Raw genomic sequence first — 23,895 nt, forward strand, 5'->3', positions numbered from 1 at the left:
CAATCTTATTTTGATGCAAATATGGGCACAAACCCCAGGTGCAAGGTACAGCCAACCAGAGAAATTATTTGAAAAATCTTTTGGCGTCAGATACCAAAATGGTTTTTAATAATTTGTTTGTGGGGGGGGGGGGGATACGTTATTCATAGAGTTTAAGGAGAGAGATTCAAATTATTTGACTTGAAGGCTATACCATATCCCTGAAATAAACCAAACATTGAGAAGCTGCTCACACACACACACACATACATTCACACATACACATAAAGACTGCAACATGGACATGGTTATGGTAGCTGCAGAAAAAAATATATTTTGCCTTAAACTTTTCTGCCTATCTGTCATACTGTTGTATTGTTAGTTGTATTGTAGTGAACCTACTCTTATAATTCACTTTGTCCGTCTTAAATGCTTCGAGGGAACTAGGATTTACTCAGAGGCTGTTTGAGCTACACCATTGTTTTTTCTTGTCAACATTTCCATCATTATGGAGCATCTTTATATATAAAACATTAATTGCGGTAAGACTGCTTTTAGGCAGCTTTTTAGTTTTTACCCGAGTTTATCTTTTACAACTGAGGTGAATTCTTAAAAAAACTTTTGCCCCACTAAAATCAGTTTGCCCCACTAAAATTTTAGTGAGGCAAAATTACCTCACTGATTTTAGTGGGGCAAACTGATTTTAGTGGGGCAAAAGTTTTTAAGAATATACTCTGATTTACAATTTTTAATTTTTGTGAATAATAGTTTTCAAGTAAAATGTCTCGTTGATCTGAGTAATTTTTGTGTAAATATATATAAGTACACATAACATTTAATGTTTTTGTCAGATTTTCGATCACAAATTTTTTTCATCCATTCATTCTGTAAAGATAATTTTTACAACTTGCAGATCTTCCAAACCGTTGGTGTTCAACTAATAAAATCATCATATATATGGATGTGGGGGTAATTCTGATTCAGGGACAATATAAATCATTAGTTCGCCCACTTAGCCCCTTTTTTTAGGGGGGGAGGGGGTTCATGAAAATAACCCAAAACCATGCAGATATTTATAATGCTTCCCTGAAAAGTACAACCTAATCGTGCCAATAATTTTTAAGATCTTTAGCTTTAAACAAATCAAAGCTCCCTACTTTATGTATCGACTTCTAGGCTTCTAGTGGCACTTGAGATAATGCATGGAAGAGTTACTTTTTTTTTAAGGATTATAGACTTGGCTAAAGATAGTGGCTTAGCACCTAGCCTAGTGTTTATGCCTCAAAAGAGGAAGGCAATACCCAACAGCTAAAGAACAACTACTTTCAAATAGTACTTTGTGTAAAAATTTTCGTAGTTTGCCGGATTTGGAGTGATATATGGGGCACTGAACACAAGGGTAAACCTTTTTATGTTCATGTAATTGGTGGTGTTCCTTTAATTATCCAGAAAAAAAACTTATTTTTCGCATCTCATTCAAATAAATTTTCACAACCGCAATTAATTGCCAATATATTAATGGATTTAGAATATAATTTCTGAAACCCAATCAAGATTTAATAGATTTCCAAAAGGGGTTTAAACCAACGAATGAGATGACGTGCTTATAAAACGTATGGGACCGTTTTAATGTACAGTCCAATTTCCATTGCCTTTCTGATTTTAATTTACCATGGTTAAAATCATTAACACTACTTTGGAGACTTTTAATTAATTTTGATTGGTTGGTTCATTAGGTTTAGTATCCACACGTTTCAACCACTTATTGTACTGTAAAGAAGGAATAATGTGTTGCATCATTGGGGATATAAAGTATACATCAATTTATCGGCCATTATCATATCCCTTTAGATCTTTGACTTTTTAAAGCAAAATGATATTCCTTAATTTTTAGATGAGATAGGACAATAATTTTACTAAAAAATAGTTGTCTTACTTGCAAGTTCTTGAGCCAATAGTATTGATACAAGTATGATGACATCCACCATTATCAACCAGACACTCGTTAATATCAATACATGTCTTGGTAAATTCATCCAGCATAAATCCTTCGCCGCACATGCACTCAAACGAACCTGAAACAAGAATAACAACATCCATTAAAGCGATGCTCTGAAACGGTTAGACATACGAACATTAACACCAGTATAGTGTCAGAACTGAATGAGCAGAATAAAATATATAAGTCTAAACAAAATTGGAAGTAAATTTGTACTACTTAAACACAGGATACTGTTTAAGAACATACTTACATTTTTAGCACTTGATAAATAGAGATACTTCGCCTTTAACATTGTACCATGTTGCAATACGAATCCGTATTCCAAAAATCAGATGAATATGATTATTATACCATACAAAATTTTTTTTGCCAAAAAAGTAAATTAACAGAATGTTTTAAATGGACGTACGGACTTTCTGGTAATGATTATAGAGTAGCTACGCTTCCTAAATCATACCTAATTGATATAGGAATCAACATGCAACAAATAGGAAACCGTTACTATTAAAATTCGGGGACCAATGTCCCCTCCCTCCCAGAATGATAATACTTACCAATAAGATTTCTACAAGTTCCCTCGTGACAAGGATTATCTTTACATTCATCTGTATCAACACATACACCACTGGCATCAATCTCGAAACCTTCAATATAATCATTAATAGATTGACTTATAACCAGGGGCTGTGATTCAGCAAAGTTATTCCATTTGAAATTGCCGAAAAAAAACTTTTTTTTATTGTATCTAAAGGAAAGTGGATAAGGGAAGGAGGGAGGATGAAGTGGGTTGTTGGAAAGTTTTTGAATTGTTTGTCAGAATCCTTCTCCCCTGTACCTGCTGATAACTAGTAGATCATCAAAATCAGTTGTAGATGAATTAATTTTTATAACTGTCACAATTGTCAAAATTATGAATTAATTTTGCGGAGAATTTACTGAAAGAAATTAACAATCAGTACAGATGTATGACCCAGACAATTACCTTGATCCAGTGGTGGTGACCTTTTTCGTTTTCTAGCAAATTGCTTTTTCTTCTTTTGTACTGACTTGGCTGTGTTAATATTTCCGACGCTATTGGCTGATATTCAAAAACCCAATTGAAAGTCGGCTCATAGTCCCCACCCTGTGAAAATACAGTTATTTAACCACTGCCCCTATATTCTTTTACTTTAATATCTAGACTATACCTGGATGAGTGAAGCACTGGTGAGATCCAGGTAAATTAGAACAGTCACCATGTTGACCACAGGGCTTTTCTAAACACTCATATATTCTATACCTGGATGACAGAAGCGATGGTTGGATCCAGGTAGATTAGAAGCGTCACCATGCTGACCACATGGCTGTTCTAAACTCTCATCTATACTATACCTGGATGACAGAAGCACTGGTGAGATCCAGATAAATTAGAACAGGTACCATGTTGACCACGGGGCTGTTCTAAACACTCATCTATACTATTCCTGTATGAAAGAAGCACTTGTTGGATCCAGGTAGATTAGAACAGTCACCATGCTGACCACCTGGCAGTATTACTATACTATACCTGGATGACAGAAGCACTGGTGGGATCCAGATAGATTAGAACAGTCACCATGCTGACCACATGGCTGTTCTAAACACTAATCTATACTATACCTGGATGACAGAAGCACTGGTGTGATCCAGGTAGATTAGAACAGCCACTCTGCTGACCACATAGCTGTAATACTATACTATACGTAGATGACAGAAGCACTGGTGGGATCCAGGTAGATTAGAACAGTCACCATGCTGACCACAGGGCTGTTCTAAACACTCATCTTTGCTATACCTGGTTGGCAGAAGCACTGGTGTGATCCAGGTAGATTAGAACAGCCACTATGCTGACCACATAGCTGTAATACTATACTATACCTAGATGACAGAAGCACTGGTGGGATCCAGGTAGATTAGAACAGTCACCATGCTGACCACAGGGCTGTTCTAAACACTCATCTATACTTCTATAATATACCTGGATGGCAGAAGCACTGGTGTGATCCAGGTAAATTAGAACAGTCACTATGCTGACCACATAGCTGTAATACTATACTATACCTGGATGACAGAAGCACTGGTGGAATCCAGGTAGATTAGAACAGTCACCATGCTGACCACAGGGCTGTTCTAAACTCTCATCTATACTATACCTGGATGACAGAAGCACTGGTGGGATCCAGGTAGATTAGAACAGTCACCATGATAACCACATAGCTATTCTAAACACTCATCTTTTCTATACCTGGATGACAGAAGCATTGGTGGGATCCAGGTAAATTAGAACAGTCACCATGTTGACCACATGGCTGTTCTAAACACTCATCAACATCATGACAGCTGCCATCACGGTACTGGTACCCAGAGGGACATGAACATGAATAACTTCCTAAATATGTGAAATATAACTTATCGTGGGTGTAATTAGCAGTAAACGGTGGGGACATTGGGCTGTTTATTATACTAGTCCCCAAAGTTTTGAAATAACCTTTTCTTATTCGTTGACTAATCAACCTTGGGAGACTTTATTAAATTTGGATTTGTTGGTTCTTGGTTCATTAAGTTGTGTTTTCAAACGTTTTAACCACTAATTGTAATCTACATAAGGGGTATATTCGTGCATCATCATTGGAGATGTACATCATTTTTGCAACCATTGTCTTATCCTTTAAGATCCCTGTCTTATTAGACATATTAAATCCCTAAGCACGTCTTACTAGTTTTATAAACATAACCACTTTTTTTTAGCAAGATTGGGTTAGGAAGGGGCAAAACATTACATTTATTGAATATGTGATAAGCATACCTTGAGTGTTGACACAAGTCCCAATACCGCAGGGTGACCCCTGGCACTCGTCTACATCCAGACAAACTCCCTCCAGCTCATAGTAGCCAGCAAAACAGGCACAATGGTATCCACCCTGAACAATTGAAGCAGCTTATAGTACCTGATAAAGAAATGACGTCATACAATACAAATGACTATGATATGCCAGTACACATTTTACCATTGGTCAATTACAAAGTATACTGGCCTATCATTGGTCATTAGTATAGCATGACATCATTTTTTATTATTCACTATGTGCTGCTTCAAGAATGACAACATTTACATAAATTAGAAAAAGGATGACAAAATTCATAAACGCAAGGCTCGAATTTTATACGATAAGACAAACAAACATCAACACTTGTAGAGTGTCAGAACAAAATAATAATTTATTAGTCAAAATATTGCTTGTTGCAAAATTGCTCAAATACAGGATACTGTTTAAGGACATACTTTCATTTTAAGGACTTGATTATAGGGATGCTTTGCTTATAATGTTACACCCTTTTCTCCTAGGAATCTGTATTTCATAAAATTTTTATGACAAATCTAACATTCCCAAATCAACGATAATAGCTGTCCGTTACGGACGAACGTACGGACAGAACCTGATAAATAGATCATTGGGACACATGAATTGTCGTACATGTGCATTTATTACATTTTTCATCTACACTCTTATTGGATATTTCTAATGCTGCGCTTGTTAGGGACGCTTGTAAAAGTATAATCACAAACAGACATCCTATTACTTTAGTAAATTGGATTTAAAAATAAGAAGAAGAATTTACATTTGAAATCTTATTTTTGAAATATGATATTAAAATGCTTCCCTTCATTGAAAACAGTAGAATCTATTTCATACTTTTAAAACAGGGAAATATGGGACATTGGGTTGTTTATTACACTAGTCCCCAAAGTTATATTATAACATTTTCTTATTTGTTGGCTTAACAACTTTGGAGACTTTAATTGAATTTTGATTGGTTGTTTCATTAACTTGAGTGTCCAAACATTTCAACAAGTAATTGAAATGTAGAGAAGGGGTAATTTCATATATTATAATTGGGGATGTACATCATTATATCGGACCGTGTCTTATCCCTTTAGATCCCTGCTGATAAAGGATATGAATTTGTACAATTACGAAAATTCCGTCTGTCACAAACGGATAGTTTTAATGCTTAATTTAGTCATGTTTCACTTGAAGGTAATGTTAGGTTAGGTTATTGTGGGTACAGGGTAGCCTCGCAGGTTTAGAGCACCGTGGGTATAGGCGCAGCAGGGGTTAGTCATGGACAAAAAAATTACTTCCCCATTCCCTTTATTTTCAATTTATTTTATTCAAAATATAAGGATGGGGAGATTTTTGTGCTCGCAATGCACTTTAAGGGAAAGCACTAAATCTTGTTTTGTGAATAGAATATTAATAGAAATTATTTAAACTTGTAGATGAGTCAAAGTAACTCCAAAATGGTATAAATAAATCCACCACCCTCGCTGTCTATAAATATATTTCAAATCCTTTTTCTCCAGTAATCGAACATGACCAAAATAAGGCTTTTTATTAGCGCCATAAAAAGGTTAGAGAAATAATGTAGACTTATTATGGGAGAGAGACCACTGTCCAATTATTTAGACTCAAATTAAATTAGTCATAGATATATTAAATTGGGATAGTTATGTCCACAAGAAGCGCAGCAATAAAAAGCAAAAATAATTTCAACGATGAATCATGAATAATAATAAGCTTATAAACAGTATAGATCACTTCAGTTTTAGAAAATATATTTTGAGTTCAAAGCAAAGTTTTTTTCCGACCTTATTGGACACCAAAATATCTGTGCAAGGATGTACATCAATTATCGGTCATTGTCTTATCCCTTTAGATCCCTGAATGTGTGCCTTGGTTGGGTGACTTAGACGTTTGGCATAGGTATTTCAGTGTAATAGACGTACAGAAATAATTGTAATATATAGAAGCTGCGCTCCAAACAAGAAATGATTGCTTAATATGGTAGGGTTGCAACTTTGCCATCTATTTCTTTTTTCTCTCTCTCTCTCTCTCTATCTATCTCTCTCTTTCTCTCTCTCTCTATCTCTCTCTCCATAATTTTATTTCTTTCTTAATTAAGTTTATCTTCATTTTTAGCAGTTTAGCTCATCTGTAATTACTAATGTTCGCCAGTCCTGTAAAAAAGGCGTAGAGTAACTGTTTATCAGATGCTATCAAAGATGGTTGAAAATTTTCTTAAGATTACTTCCAAATGCCATAACGATATGAATGAAATTAAATTAAAAGTGATTTAATTGGCTGCTAATTAAGATAAGTTTTAAATTCCGTTTAGTCTGTCCGTCAGTATTCATGACAATCTTGATATTTCAATAATAAATATGAGTCAAGAAATTAAAAAATATTAGGTTAATAATTCTCAAAATCCTATTTTATCTCTTGACATAACTTTTTATAATGAATCAAATGTTGAAATAATGCAATGAACGGTATAAACTATAATTTACATAAGTTTAGCTTCTATATCAATTCTTTCAGTTTCCCCTTTCAAAAATAACTCTTTTGTTATTTAAATAGATTTACCTTTGTGACTCCAAGGGAAGGAAAGGACGATAGAGGTTACAATTATTTTTCACCCCTTTCTTAACATCAATATTTGCCAATTACCAAAGCTAATTTTCCAATCATAAAAAACATTATAATCCATTGTGCTATCCCTGTCAGGGAGGAAGCGTACATTGGGCTGTTTATTATACTAGTCCCCAAAGCCTTTTAATAACGTTTCCTTATTCGTTGGCTTGGGGACTTTCTTTGAATTTTTATTGTTTGGTTCATTTAATTATGTGTACATATGTTTTATCCACTAATTGTAATCTAAAGAAGGGGTAATTTTGTGTATTATCATTGGGGATGTAATTAATTTATCGGCCATTGTCTTATCCCTGTACTGGTATGATACCAAAACTATTCTCTTAGTTCATTTGTAGAGTGTGCAAAGTCAACTTGACCTTTTTTGGAAAGCTATAAATGCCAGTCCATAAGTTTTGGATTTTGGTCGCATCACAACATTTTTTTTCTCTTCATCGAATATATTTCATGTGTTTTTAAAGCTTGAGTCTTTTGCACATACGAAAAAAGCTCAGCACAGTACCGACTTTTAAAGACTTTTTCATTTTCTCTAAGGTTTGACTTTTTTTCTTCTTCTGTGAAATAATGTCTTGTGTAAATTAGGTAAGATTAAACTTCATTTAATTGTACATCAAAAATTGTATTGCTGAATAGTCATAGTTCACCAAAAATCTTTACGTTTTCTTCATAAAATTTCATACGGACAGGCAGACGGATAATTGTAATTATATATTAGGTTAATTAAATATTTTGAATATTTCTTATTTACTAAGTATATTTGCGATTACTTTTATTTAATGAAATCTTCCAATTTTTAACATGTACAAAACGGCCTGCTTTATTGCTTCAAGATCCATGTCAGATCTATATAGGAAATAAATGTCTATAAACGAGCTCAAGTTTTCCAAGGAATATATGATTAAAACTCATAGTGCTCCAATAATCCATAATAAACTCTCATTGCCCAGAACGATAAGACCCATTATTTTACTTTATTAAAAATAAATTCATTTTTTTCATTTCATGTTGCTACTTACCTTATATTGATGTATTTAATTTCTAATCATAAAAAAGAAAATTTAAATTTATAATATGATAAATTTAAGAAAACTATGTTTTAAAAGAATTCGATTGTGGCGACATTTTGTGTGTTCAAATATTAAACTAAAATTGTAATCATCATCATTAACCCTTTGGTGATGGTAATGTAAAGAAAAAAATATAATTTAAAAAAATCTTTTAAAAATCATTTAAATTATTAAATATTCACTTTCTTTTAGATAGTAATGCCGGGTGAGGAAAATAGATTTATTGAGAAATAGATATGCATATAGAAAACTAGCCAATAGGGAGATAATTATATCGAGCCAACTCTAGTATAAAATATAAACAGGATATTTGTGTCTCTGTACTGCATGAAGGATATTGATAAATGCTGAACCAATATGGTTCTATTTAATAGTATAGCTTTTCACAGGTCCTGAGGAGGTTTATAGCTATTTTACCTCAACCCTCACAGGGGATATCTGCCCTAGAAAAAAATTATCCCGCCCCATTAATACATACTAGAGGCGCTAGTAAACAGATAAACTTACTTAGATGAAGAAGTTAACAATACAGATGTATGTTATTTGAATGATTTTTGTATTCGCGTATATACCATTACCCATATCTTAAGATCAAGACTGTTAATTTATTTTACCTTTAAATTTGTACAATTTCCATTGACACAAGGATTTCCATACAAACATTCGTCTAAATCTTGGCAGCTACCAGAGGCAAACCTTAACAGGAAATATAATGAAGTTGAGTTGTGTTAGGGTTATGCTGAATTCTTGGTCTATTATTTTTTAGCATGGGTAGAGATAGGGCGGTTTCCTTACAAATATTGAAAAAAAAACGAAAAAGATGTACTATATGTTAGATTATGTGATAAAGAAATATGTTTGAGTACAAACACCAAAAAACTATTTTGCCTTCAAGAATCCTAAAGTCTAAATGTTTTATAATTAAAAATTGATATTGTTTTCTTTGACATATTATTGTGTTTTTACTGTTATTTTGTTAAAAGCAAATGTCATTTTTAACTGGTTATCAGATAAATGGATAAATTAGCAAATTTTTTATAACAGACTATAGAAATATTGATTGGGTTTTACAGTCTATCTTTTCCACCAATAATTATGATTTAAACAACAGTTTAGTTGTACAAATATCTATTCTTTCTTTCCAATGATTTCTAAACAACTATTTATTGTAAATTTAAACGAAAGATAAATTTAATAGAGTAATTATATTCTGTCAAAATATAATAGTGTGCGTGTGTGTGTGTGTGTGTGAGTATATGTGTGTGTGTGTGTGCAGTGCATGTGTGTTAACATATGAACATTGAACAACATGCCAAAAAGGAATGGCATGAAAAAAGTTTTGGTCATGCCCCCCCCCCCTGCTAGGCAAACAGGGGGGGGGGGGGGTATATACACCGGCAATAATCCTTCCTTTTTCCTAGGGAACAATCGATATATTATTACTTGGATGTTGCACCAGATTTTCATGCACTCTGATTAAGTAATACTCACAGTTGGCTAAAATAACGATTCCCTTTACACTCTTTTTAACCCATCCCCTCTTCTCCTCTGAATTAACGCACTGACTAATAAATCTCGTCCATTTTAGCAAGCTAAATTTACGACAATTTTTTCCCTGTCAATACATCCAAGTATATCCTATATACATTTAGGGAACCTAAAGCTTGGAATTAATGAAGTTTACCATTCTTATTAGCAATACAAGCTGCCCGTTTTTCATAATTAACTGATATTATAAAGACATGTTCATAAAAAGAAGTAAAGGATTCGGGTCCGAAACTTAAGATCTTAATTACTACTGGACCGATTGGGTTCCCTATTTCAGGCGAGCTTCACATAGGTCCCATGATAATTTTAGGCTATTTTATTTTCAGATTTTAGTCTTGGGAGGGTTTCAAACTATTTTTCTATCCTCTCTTAGCTCCTTTGAATACAGAGCCCCTAAAAAGGAATGTTTTAAATTAACTTCTATAGATGCATTAGAACCAAAAATTTAAAGATATTTTCTATTTTGATTAATTTTAGATTATTGCAAGCGAAACTTTACTACATGCTCTTCAATTTATAATTGCATCGTAAATAAACAAAAAAAATCGGTGCTTTCCCTCAAATTGCCCTGAGCATAGAACCGTCTCTTCGTATATTTGAAATATATAGAAGAAAGGGGAAGGGGGGGGGGGGAGTTTTTCGTTTGCTTGCTTTTTAATTTATTCAGGTTGTCAGGTTAGGTTATATGGGGTGAATTGGTAGTCCCTTAGTTTTATGGTAAAGTAGGGGCTAGACATAGAAAAAAAACGAAAAAAAAACTACCTTCTGCTTTTATTTCAATTAGTTTTAAAAATAGGGTTGAAGAGGGTTTGTTTTGTTAACAAAAAGAAGAATAAAAATATGATAAATTTTTAAAATTCTAACGACAATATTATAAATCATTTATGACATAGATTTCGTACACGATTTCGATCAAGTTTTGATACAAGACATAACAAACGAATTCAAGCTCGTTGGTGGCTATTTGTTTATTGTCTGAGATAATTCGAAAATTACCACGATAAAAGCGGCTGTAGACCGACAAAAACAAAACGACGAGCCCTTGTTTTAAAGTCTGTAAAAATATCTTGGTTGACAAATCACTACAAGACAAAAATTATGGTTATCTCTGGAAATGGAAAGCTAAAAGGATTTTATGGTAATAAGGTGACGTGCCAATTCTTTACAAATTTATAAATCAAATTTACATAAATTATATAAAAAAGGTCTCGAAGCGAAGCTACTCTACATCAAATCAAACTTTATATAAAATAAGCGGTTGCGCGCATTGCCTCCAGGGGCTGTGTTTTTGAAGGGAAAGCGAAGGAAAGTAAAAGACTTAAATCTAAATATGAAAATAGCCTAAAATCATCCGAAGCTTCCCTGTTTAGAGAACTCAATCTGTTCAGTTGTTATTAGACAAAAAAATCTTACTACTTTACATAATAGGATTATAAAATGTAATACAGCAAGTGATTTTTATCACACATTTTGGTGTAAAAATGGACTTCTAGCGATTCAATTTTGGTCTTAATAGCCACCGTTTAAATGCATTTAAATCATTTTTAAAAGGATCCTATAGAATTATCTTTACTCAGAAAATGGCTAAATTACATATGTATGCAACAACGTAAATTTATTCAAAAAACAGGCGTGCATTTAACGCAAAGTACTCTTAAAAGTTAACAGTTCAGAATAGCAAATGCAAAAAGTTTGATTTCTATCAGATCTTACACTTTTGAAATTAAATTTTAAATGATTATTCCCTCAATTGAACAAATAGGAACATAGTGTAGACTAATTATTAGGTTAGAAACTTAACACATTTTGAAACGAATTCTTTTCATTCAAATAATATGTTAGCTTTAGATGATTAAATATGTTGGATGACTATTTTGTCTAAAAACTTCACTACTCTTATTACGCATTAAATCATTGTTGACTCAATAAGTTGCGCCTGTTTTTGGCTAAGGCATTTCAACATACTCTAACTATAAATATCGTGCACCTGACAAAGTAGCACAAAATACAAAATACAAGAGTTATAATGCAGTGTTAAGTCAAACTTAGAACCTATCACCTCCTCGGCGACGGGGTTAAAACCTTACCTAAAACCTGGCTGACACATGCACTCATAAGATCCAATTTGATTGACACACTCCCCTGCCTCACCGCAAGGATTATCCTCTGCACACTCGTTTATATCAACACATTCACCAAACTCCTCCACAAAGCCCTGCAATAATGGACCTATTATTACCTGGATCTTACACCAGATTATTTCATACCTTAATTGAGTGAAACTTGTAGCTGGCTAAAATGACGTTTCTTCCTCCATACATCCCCATTATCTTATCCCTTCCGCTCATACAGATGAACGAAGTGAACATTAATTGATGTCTATGTCAGTCCTTATAAAAAGAGTAATGCAAAATAAAGATCAGTAAACTTTGATTTAGATTAGTCAAAAAAATGGATTTGAATCATATAGTGCTCGGTTTGCTAGACGTACAAAAAGACGTGGTGATATGGCTTACTTATAGAGAAGCTATTATGGTTTAGTAATATTATACCTGATGACAGGCGCACGTGTAGCTGCCAAGTGTGTTCAAACAATCTCCATGGCCACATAGTCCAGGGTGATCAACACATTCATCCTTGTCTATACACCTTGTAGTATCCAGGTGGTATCCTTCCTATATATATATATAGTGTACACAGATATCTAGCTAGTATATACACTCATCTTTGTCTATACACCTTGTAGTATCCAGGTGGTATCCTTCCTATATATGTATATTTATAGTGTACACAGATATGTAGATGCAAGATCTAAATTTCAAATGATTTGAACGTACAGACAAATACTTTTAAAGAAAAGCTTCGCTTCTAGATTAATCTTACTTTACTTTATTATAAATTTCATCATAAATTTATAACACAGATATATTCACCTGGCTTTGATTGACAGCTCAGTGTAATTAACGCATATATCTCAGGGCACAAGATATTGATAAAATGGTCAGCCCTCAGGCAGTTTTAATGTATTTTTATGCATTTTCAGGCCTATTATTACCAATATAACACTATATATGGGTAATACTAGCCTATCCATGGTAATCTATATGTGATTGAATATTGTTATATGCTTATATAAAACATTATATCTATTGTTAAAGTAATCATGTAACCATTATGTAAAACTAAGTATACCTACAGCCATAGCTACATTTACATCACAAGTTTAACATACAAACACCTTATTAAACAGACAAGGATTAGATCCTGGTAATAAGTTGTCTTTATAACCTGCACTTCTTAAAATCAGTCAGTTATTCATTAACTCTTGAACTATTAAGTTCTTCTCCTGGCTTAAAGGTAATGATCTTAGTTAATTTAGCATACATTGTAGTTTAAATTTAGGTTCCTTAGTACTTAGCATGAATTGTGCCTAGGTCTTATGTTAGAGGTCTAACAATATGCACAATTAGATGCTTTGGACTTAAGGCAATCTCCTGTCCTACACTACTTATGTTTATTATCTCCTATCATGTAACTTTCATACTTCACTTGTAATGTAAATATACTTTATTAAGCCATCTTCCTTAATTTATACTTGATATACTTATATTATATAGATCGAACATCATAACCAGCCATTTATTCTTAGTTTAAAGCAATATAATACCGTGCGTGGGTATTTGTTGGACTGCCACGGGTTCAACCAAATTCGTATTATACTTGTGGGAATAAAAGGAAAAGCATTCTTCACTGACAAACCGACTTTGAGAATGTTTATGTGTATTGCAGTATAGTAGGATTTAAGTAGTACTCATAGAAGAGCGATCTCCATATCCCAGATTTTGGACAAGCGCCCCATTCGCACTACCAGATATATAGTTAGTATATACACTCATCCTTGTCTATACACCTTGTAGTATCCAGGTAGTATCCTTCCTATATATTTTAAATTTAAGTTTTAGTTAATTTCAAAATTAGTTTCATAATAATTATTTTGACTTGCAGAAAATTGATTTTCCAGTATGGCTTCGAAACAAATCAATATCCTCTCGATTAGAACCAGTTCTCAGTCATACTGAAAAATCATGTTTAGCATCATATGACAGACAATTTTCTACGTATAATAAAATAAAATTCTTAAAACTCGGTCCATCGGGGCTAACAAAACTGGTTTTAATCTTATAATCTTATAATTTAATATCCACGGAAAACTGTCTAAAATACGATTCGATAAATATCTATTCTCCAAGTTCCATATCCCTGTCCCCTCGGTGAAAAGGCCTGTGTAAATGTCAGTATTTGTCAGGCTTTATCATTTAGTTACTCAGAAGTATTATGGCTTTATTCTAAAATTATACACAGAGTTTCATCTCATTATCATAATAAAGAAGTTGGTGCATTTTAAATAAAAGGGTTCGAAGCCGCGGTCGTATGGTATAAAGGCTGCCATTAAATACAAATCCCTGTAGCCGCGTTATTTTAGTTGAAACTGATAAAAACAGTACATTAAAAATTGATCTACAGCTAATACTTTTAATCAACAAGCCGTCTTGATATCTCAAGATGTTTCTTGTATCGCAATTAAATTGAAGCTTTTTATAGTGCTTATAAAAAAAATGACGTCATACTGGCCTACCATTGGTTCATTAAATTGTATTCTGGCCTGCCATTGGTAATTTAGTCTGTTTATTGGCCTGTCATTGTCTATTTGTATTGTATGACGTTATTTTTTATAGGCACCATAAAACGCTTCATTAAATTAATTATTTCCTAATTTTGACTGTTAATGACTAGTAGCAATGACAGTTATTACACCCTTCTTCTACAAGCCCCTGCCGCAAACGGGCTGGTATAAAAAAGGCGGCGTTTATGCCTAATAGGTATTTCATTCAATTGTAATTGAAATTTTTGGAATGATTTTGAATCATTGTTATCAAATTTGGTTTGATAATTTAATTAAGTCGTAGAACGTGCAGTAAATTAAAGATAAAAATAAATTTACTATTTATTCAATTATAATCTTTTTGGCAAAACAAAATAAAAGTAGCCCAATTATGTTTTAAAAATACTTCAAACGGTAATTGGTTATGCCATTCTAAAATTGTTTTGGAATTGATAAAACTATCTTTTGAGCAGGGAGGGAGGAGACATTGGGCTGTATATTACACTAGTCACCAAAGTTTTCTAATAACATTTTCTTATTTGTTGATTAACAACTTTGAGGACTTTTATTGAACTTTTATGGGCTGGTTCATTAGATTGAGTGACCAAACGTTTTAACCATTATTTGTTATCCCAAAAAGGGGTAATTTTGTGTATCATCATATGGGGTGTACATGTATTCATAGGGCATTGTCTATTCCCTTTAGATCCCTGATATAAAAGATAAATTTGAATATAACTGTTTATAAAAAAAAATTAACCTGGCACTGGCATTGACTACCTCCATCAGTATTTATACACAGCTGATCACATCCTAATTTATTAGAAGTATTCATTTGTAAATCATATACAATTACATACAAGCCATAAAAATTTCTAAAGTGTCTTTCAAACTTTAATATTTTATTAGATACTAGCTGCTACGCCCGTATAGTGGCCTCTAGGGGACCTTGAGTAGAGGGGAAGGGGGGGGGGGAGTCGACCTCCTTCTCCACTTTCAATGGTAGTTTTTTTAAGAAAAATCTCCTGGCCCCTTAAATTAAATCACCTCTGCAAAATTCCCTGCAATTTTTACTTAAACAAAAATTGTTTTTATGAAAAAAAAACATTGTGTTACCTCCGTTATCAACAAGACATTCATTATAATCCACACAATCATGTCCATTAGTGTCCAACTCATAACCTACAATTTTAAAACAAATTAACTATAAAATAATTAGAAGCTCATTTAGACTTACATAAAAAATGTAAAACTTCTCTGTTTGGTTTGCATTTGCTAAACACTTTTTTATTGCCACAATAGACGTTGAAACCTAGCCTATTTTTTCATTTTTTCTTGATAACATTTATATTTATAATTTGGTTTTCCAGACAGTAGTATCAGAAGGATTAATTTTTTAAAAAATGACCTGGATGACAGGAGCATGTGTAAGAACCCTCCGTGTTTGTACAGTCACCCTGGCAGCATAAAAACTTACCTGGATGACAGGAACATGTGTTAGAACCCTCCGTGTTTGTACAGTCACCCTGGCAGCATAAAAACTCACCTGGATGACAGGAGCATGTGTAAGAACCCTCCGTGTTTGTACAGTCACCCTGGCAGCATAAAAACTTACCTGGATGACAGGAACATGTGTAAGAACCCTCCGTGTTTGTACAGTATCCCTGGCATGGAGAGGTCTCCTCACATTCATCAATATCAACACAGGCACTCCCCTCCTCTCTATACCCGGGCAAGCACCGACATTCGTAGGATCCTTATAAATTATTACATATTAAAATTTGGAATGATATTTCCAGTATGGCTTCGAAACCGATTAATATCCGCAAGATTAGAACCGTTTCTCATCTATACTGAAAAATCATATATAGCACACAATTTTCCACGAATATTAAAATAGAAATCATAAAATTATTACCAGTTCTATTTAAATCTATAATTAACAGGATTGATGTGTATGATTCACCCATAAGAGAATTGCGGGTCAGCTTGTAAGGTAATATAGAGTATACACTCAACTAATCGCGAAGATTACCAATCTAGGATTGGCTAAAGGATTTTCAAAACCAATCTCTATGTGCAAGGGGGGGGGGGTGGTAAAAATAAAAATGAAAAATTTTGGGGGTAATCACCCCTTTACCCCCCCCCCCCTCCGTCCTTGGAAGTTTACTCTCCAGAGCAGCACGCCTATGAATCCAACCTTACCTGGTGTATTAACACAAGTGTGCGGACACTTGGCACTTTCACATTCGTCCACATCTTCACAGGTCTTCCAGTCAGCTCCGAGTACATAGCCTGCGGGGCAATTACAGAATACCTAAAGTTGATAACAAATACTTTATAAAAAATTATGCTTACAAATAGTTATATTTTAATTTTAAAACAACATGATGTAAAAATGTAAGGCCATATAGTTGAAAAACACATTAAAATTGCATGTTTTTGAACTGAAATCTTTTTTGAAAGACATGCCGACATTAAAGTTTGTGTATGTACCTGGTTATAACTTTCAACACAATGATGAGAGCATCCTCCATTATTTTTACTGCAGAGATCTCCGCCGTCACACATATGTTCATCCTTGCCTAGTACAGAAAGTTAGTTGCGTGCACAGAGGGCTGCCAGAGGGGATGTGCGAAGCGCATTAAAAAAATTTTATACAACCCTTTAAACTAATTCGAAGGGGGTGTAATACAGAAAACAAGAAGGGTATTATTTTATTTTCAAAGTAATGGATATTCTCTCTTCAGGTGTCCATCCCTCTACATAATCAACACGCTCAAAAGTAAAAAAAAGCGTCCGTTGACTGGTAAATTGACGCGCAAAAATTGCATATAAAAATTCACATCCCCAATGGCTGTCATTTAGGTGTAAACTCTTTGCAAGGGTGGTTTAAGGGGTTTAGGGAGCTGGATCAGGGGTGTCTTAGCCCCATTAATATTACCAGAGATTGGATTGATCATTTTTTTTACAGAAATCTTTCTTGAAAAGAGGAACGACCAAAAAGCTCAATGTTAGACCAAAATATAATAGCCCCTATTTTTAAAAATTGATAAATGCCTGACAATTTAAAGCTTTTCTTTTTAATGATCTTTTAGTATATATGCAAACAAATTCAATTGAATTCCACTGGATCAAAACCGGTCCTTACTAATACACAAAAATTCTGTATCGAATCAACATTCTATCTACAAAAATCATAGTCATGGCCTTTGACCCCAACAAACAAGAATCAATGCAATATAATTTTATTTTCCTTTCCGTCTAAATATATAAATACCTAATCTAGTTCCAGGTAGATTTTCACAGCTGCACTTGTATCCCCCTTCGGTGTTGGTACACGTATCCTAGGGAAAAATTCAAATATCTTAATATAGAAAGTAACAGGATGTCTATGTGTCTGTATATCTGACTGTCTGTTTGATGGACATAAAACCTTCTTATATGTATGTCCTGGGAAGATTTATATCGCCCCTAGGAACCTTCCACCCCCCTCCCAAAAACAAAATATTGAACTTTTGTTTTTAAAACTATAATGTGAAGTTGTAAATGCTCGAATCAAACTAACCACGCCCCCCCCCCCCCCACCCCCTAATAATAAGTGCCCTTAAAGGCCTCTGATCATATATAAAATAATAAATTTGTTAGCCATAATTTATAAATTCATTAAAGTATAAAGGAGGGGGACAATTGACAATTGTGATTTTTAACTCCCCTCCAATTTATTTATCATACAAAGTTCCATCCCTCATAAAAGGAAATTTATATAACAAGGGGGGTGGGTTAGGGGTGGGATGCCAACAGACATACATCCAGCCACTTTAGGATTACCAAAAAAATGTGAAGTTCTTCATAGTGCACATAAAAAAATGACGTCATGCGATACAAATGACCAATGATAAGCCAAAACACAGACTAAATTAGCAATGGCAGGCCGGCATGCATTTTAATTGACCAATGGTAGGCCAATATAACGTCATTTTCAATAAGGTACATCATACCTGACAGGGACCATGTCCGTTATTGAGAAGACACTCATTAACATCCTTGCAGTGGAATCCATCTATGAGAGTGTAGCCACTCTTACACTCACACAAAAATGTTCCAGGCCTAGATTTGGAATTTAATATTAGGATAAATTTTAAATCACTTATGCCAATGGATATAAGATATACGTAAAAAAAATAGACCTCATTTATTAGTCAGTTCGTTAATTCAAAGGGGGCTGATGGGGGATATTGTTGTTCTAGCCATCAGAGTACATAAAAAATCTGGTGCAAGGTATCATTACTTTAAGAAAACTTTATAGTTTGCTTGCTAATTGCCATCTCATTTATTGGTCAGTTCGTTCATCTAGGAGGAGAGGGGAGTATAGGATATAGAGGGGAATGGGGAAGAATTTTAGCCCGATACAGAGTTCACTTTATTAGAGAACATGAAAATCTGACATAAGATCCAAGTAATAATAAATCTATTCTGTATATGAATGGATTATGACACATAAATAACAAAAAAATAATATAATAAATGTAAAGTAACCTGTTAATACAATTATGATCACATCCTCCATTATTAGTGGCGCATTCATCTATGTCTTGACAGCTGACAGCATCACCAGACAGCTTGAACCCTTCATGACAGCTGCAGACATTGTTGCCAGACACAAGCTTGCAAATGTGCTCACAGTCACCAGAACTCTATAATCAAGAAGGATTTGTTTTTCTTTTAGTAACAAACCAGGGATCAAAAAGAATAAGACAATGGCCGATAAATTGATATACATACCCAATGATAATATAGAAAATTTTTTAATTATCCATTCTATAGCTTACAAACAGTGGTTGAAACGATTGGACACTCAATGAGTCAACCAATCAAAATTCAACGAATAAGAAAACGTGGATCATGGAAAGAAAACAAAGTCATTCCTAATTAGGACAGAAGTCACTGGAAATTGGTCTAATGAAGGCTACTTATGTCCTTCATCTAACAAAATCTAACTTAAGGGAGGTGACTTATGTCCTTTGTCTGACAAATTCTTACATGAGGAAGGCTGCTTATGTCCTTCATGTTGCAAAACTTAGCTTTTCTGTCCTTCACATAGCAAAACCTCACAAAACATAGCATTTCTGTTCTTCACATCGCCAATTCTTGCAAAACATAGCAAATTCTTGCAAAACATAGCATTTCTGTCCTTCACATAGCAAATTTTTGCAAAAAATAGCAAATTCTTGCAAAACATATAATTTCTGTCCTTCACATAGCAAATTCTTGCAAAACATAGCATTTCTGTCCTTCACACAGCAAATTCTTGCAAAACATAGCAAATTCTTGCAAAACATAGCATTTCTGTCCTTCACATAGCAAAATATTGCAAAACATAGCTTTTTGGTCCTTCACATAGCAAAAACTCACAAAACATAGGTTTTTCTGACCTTTTTCTAACAGGAGATCAGGACTAAATCAGAACACACATAACAAGAGTTTTTACAAAGTACATTCAGATTATCAATTATGCATTTAACTCTGCATAAATTATGATAATTTATGCTGGGTTAAATGTACTGTTTGAACTTCTATCTAACAGGATATGAGAACTTAATCAGAACACACATAACAAGAGTGTTTACATAGTACATTCAGTTTAACAATTATTTGTGTGGTGAAAGGAGGCTACTTATGTCCTCCATCTTCCAAAATCTTTGTTAAGGGAGACAAGTTATGCCCTTCATCTAACAAATTCTCACATAAGGGAAGCTACTTATGTCCTTCCTAGGAAGGTGACTTCTGTCCTAATTAAGGAATGACTTTGTTTTCTTTCCATGATCCGAAAACGTTATTATAAAACTTTGGGGACAGCCCAATGTCCCCTACTTCACACATCAACATGATGATATCTTTATAAATTTTAAGAATAGTACAAATTGTAACAAAACTTACCTCACAAAACTCTTCTTCCTGATCAATATCATACTCCTGGTTTAACTCATCCTCTCTTTCTTCATCAACTCCTTCAGATCCATCAGCAATACATTTTGGTCGTGTGCCCACCCATTCCTTTTCAATACAGAACAGAATATTGTGTGCAGGCTGGTACAGTCTGTATCCAGAATGACAGCTGTACTTTACAGCGGCCACTACCTTATAGGCAAGGCCGTGTACTGTGTATTGAGCATCATAACCTTTACATTAATGGAAAGATTATTAATTAGAAATTCTGAGAAAAAAAATTTCATAAATGTGTTTACCTGTATCAGCATGAAGAATTTGAGGAGCCGGAACAAATGTCTGTAGACAGGAAGAGTCCAGCTGTTCAATATCAAACCCATGGTAGTCATAAAAATCTTGTCTGTATTTCTGTTTTTCCAACTCTGTACTGATAATGTCTGGATAGTTGGTTGCTCCTCCAGAACCCTCCACAACATGTCCAGAACCTTCTTCAATCAGAAAGTCTTCATCATCAGATGTGTCATCATCAAAATGATGTTGAGGTGTTGTTCCAGATACTGAAGTTGGGGTTGTGTATTCTGTAGTTGTTGTTGTTGTTGATGTTGATGAATATTGGTCATATGAATCAACGTCATAGTTGTCATAATCAGCCTTTTCATCAGTGACTTCATGATAATCATCCGTATCATAATTAGACTCATGATCAACTCTTTCTGTCTGCTTTTCAATATCATTATCAATATCTATTGGAATATTATTTTCCTCAAAATGCACTTGATTATCAACATTAGTGTAACTATTTTCAGTTTCTAATACAGGAGGATTGTATGTATCAACAACATTATTTGGCTCATCATATTTTTCATAATCTTCGTAATCTTCATAATCCTCATAATCTTCATAGTTCTCATAATCCTCATAGTTATTATAACTGCCATAATATTCTTTTCCTGTCTCCTCTTCTTTAATGTCGTAATGTTCAGTAGTTGTGGAAGTTGTAGTTGAAGTAGATGTTGATGGCTGGTTGATCTCTTCATAGTCACCTTCCTCATTGTAATTCTTATAATCATATTTTTCATCTTCATAATCTTCAGTCTTATAATCATCAGTGTGTCTATTTGTCTCTTCATGATGTGCATTTGTTTCCTCTTCAGGATATCTTTCATGCTCAGAAGGTTCTTTTTCATGATCAACATTGAGGGGATGGTCTTCATCATGATGTTGTCCATAAGTATTTGAATGTTCATCTTCAGTTTCAGGTTGTTCTCTTTCATGACCATCAGTGTGGATGTTATTTTTATGGTATTCATTTTGATTAAGATTATCTTCATATTCATGTTCTTCTTTGGGCTTTGTTTCATTTTCTAAAGATTCTCTATGTTGATGATCTTTTTCACCATAAGATTGATCTTCATGATGTTTGTCATAATCATACGAATCTGAGTCATAATCATCTGTTTCTTCTTCATTATAATCATCATAATTGTTTGGCTCAGGTTTAACACTGCTTGTTACTGTATCAATATGTTCACTAACTTCATGTTGATTTAATTCAACATGATTTTCTGTGTGTGTTTTTTGACTTTCATAATCATATGCATCTTCATCCTCATGATCTTTTTCTCCTTCATCTTCTTTATCATAATCATGGTTATATTCATCTCTGTCTGATTCATCATGTTTCTCATGAACACTTTCTTTCAGTGATTCACTAGTATGCTCTTCTGATTGTGAACGTGAATGAACAATTTCAGGTTGCTTTTCATGCTCATTATTTTCCCTTTCATACTCAACATTTGATCTGTCATAATCTTCACTGCTTTTCTCATAATCCTCATTATTTCTATCATAATCCTCACCATTCCTATCATAGTCTTCAGCATTTCTATCATAATCATCACCATTACCTCTGTCATAATCTTCATTGTTCTCTCTGTCATAATCAACAATGTTCCTGTCATATTCTTTATCTTGCTTGTCATGGGCTTGATTATGTCTGTCAGGAGTTTCATGACCTCTGTCATAATCTCCATAGTGTCGGTCATAATCGTAGAAATCTGGATGTTGTTCTCGATTGTGCTTGTCATAGTCATAATCATATGCTCCACTGCCTTCTTTGTCATAGTAATCATTATAATTTTCATAGTTTTCCTGTCCTTGTTCATAATATTCCTCTGACAATTAAAAGTTATTTATTTCAAGTGATTTTTTTCTAGAATTTTCCAAGTATTCAAAAAAAAACTTTGAAGGATTAGTTATAATTTAGAAATCAATTTTTAGGAAAAAGAAGTCAATGACATCTTTTACACAAAAGAAAACAAAAGCTTAGCTCAAAATTATTGTCAACAATAATAAAATAAGAAAGAATAAATCGTTGTGAATCACAATATGGCTTAAAATTATGCAAAGTTTAATAATGATAAAACACATCATGCAATAGAACACCTTAATTAGAAAAAAAGCTCTGCAATTCTCCACCTAAGAGTTATATTGATGGGCCAATGGAATTGATGTAGAATAAACGTGGATATTATGACAGGAGAAAAAATGGCGTCAATTTAGCTTGCTAATATGGAATTCATTTAATGGTCAGTTCGTTCATCTAATAGGAGAAGAGGGAATTAGGGTTAAAGGGGTTGGTAGGAGGGAATCGTTATTTTAGACTGCTGTCTGTTTTACTTTATTAGAGAACATCAAAATCTGTAATAAGAAATAATAAATCCATTACCAATCGTAATATTCTAGAAATAAAAAATAAATAAAATTTAATTCCTTTATAATCTTTGTCATAATAATTATCATATTCTAAGTTGTAACCTTCTTCACTGAAATGTTAGAACAAGATTAGCTTTCGTGAAAACATTAGAATATAATAACAGAGGGGAAGGGGTTAAATAAAGGTATATCCCTTTCCCGAGGACCCTGAGCCGACTTTCAATTGGGTCTTTGAAAATCAACGAATATCGTCCGGAATATCAACACAGCAAAGTCGCTACAAAGAGCAGAAAGTAATTTGCTAACAGACGAAAAAAGTCTTTAACAGGGGGATCCAGGTAGTTGTCTGGTTATACATCTATACTATAGATTTATTGTGAAAACTGACGCCTTTGAATTGAAATAAGTAACTATAAGTAACACATAATGTACAATGCAAAAGAACAAATGATTTTTTGAACA

At 33.6% G+C, this 23,895-nt stretch overlaps 2 protein-coding genes across 2 annotated transcripts in view; one reads left to right on the forward strand and one right to left on the reverse strand.

The window, feature by feature from the left end:
- The window catches only part of LOC145315390 (uncharacterized), a 36,184-nt gene that overhangs the window by 8,921 nt on the left and 3,368 nt on the right, over positions 1-23,895 (reverse strand). Inside the window, exons 4-21 of the mRNA XM_080155374.1 lie at positions 23,447-23,543; positions 21,018-22,890; positions 20,710-20,951; positions 19,309-19,466; positions 18,771-18,879; positions 18,050-18,116; positions 17,266-17,354; positions 16,975-17,086; positions 16,385-16,525; positions 15,886-15,951; positions 15,530-15,582; positions 12,659-12,781; positions 12,194-12,321; positions 9,173-9,254; positions 4,806-4,920; positions 4,245-4,388; positions 2,536-2,625; positions 1,916-2,054 (exon numbers count right to left, since the gene is read on the reverse strand). Of these exons, the coding sequence (XP_080011500.1) occupies positions 1,916-2,054; positions 2,536-2,625; positions 4,245-4,388; positions 4,806-4,920; positions 9,173-9,254; positions 12,194-12,321; positions 12,659-12,781; positions 15,530-15,582; positions 15,886-15,951; positions 16,385-16,525; positions 16,975-17,086; positions 17,266-17,354; positions 18,050-18,116; positions 18,771-18,879; positions 19,309-19,466; positions 20,710-20,951; positions 21,018-22,890; positions 23,447-23,543 (3,828 nt within the window). The remainder of the gene's footprint in view (positions 1-1,915; positions 2,055-2,535; positions 2,626-4,244; positions 4,389-4,805; positions 4,921-9,172; positions 9,255-12,193; positions 12,322-12,658; positions 12,782-15,529; positions 15,583-15,885; positions 15,952-16,384; positions 16,526-16,974; positions 17,087-17,265; positions 17,355-18,049; positions 18,117-18,770; positions 18,880-19,308; positions 19,467-20,709; positions 20,952-21,017; positions 22,891-23,446; positions 23,544-23,895) is intronic.
- Positions 14,931-23,895, forward strand: part of RpS12 (ribosomal protein S12) — a 74,119-nt gene continuing 65,154 nt past the window's right edge. The window contains exon 1 of the mRNA XM_080156911.1: positions 14,931-14,935. The gene's annotated coding sequence lies outside the window, so the exon portion shown is untranslated. The remainder of the gene's footprint in view (positions 14,936-23,895) is intronic.

The sequence above is a fragment of the Acartia tonsa genome, chromosome 4, assembly GCF_053477335.1.
Source record: "Acartia tonsa isolate MP-2025a chromosome 4, ASM5347733v1, whole genome shotgun sequence".
Lineage (NCBI taxonomy): Eukaryota > Metazoa > Arthropoda > Copepoda > Calanoida > Acartiidae > Acartia > Acartia tonsa.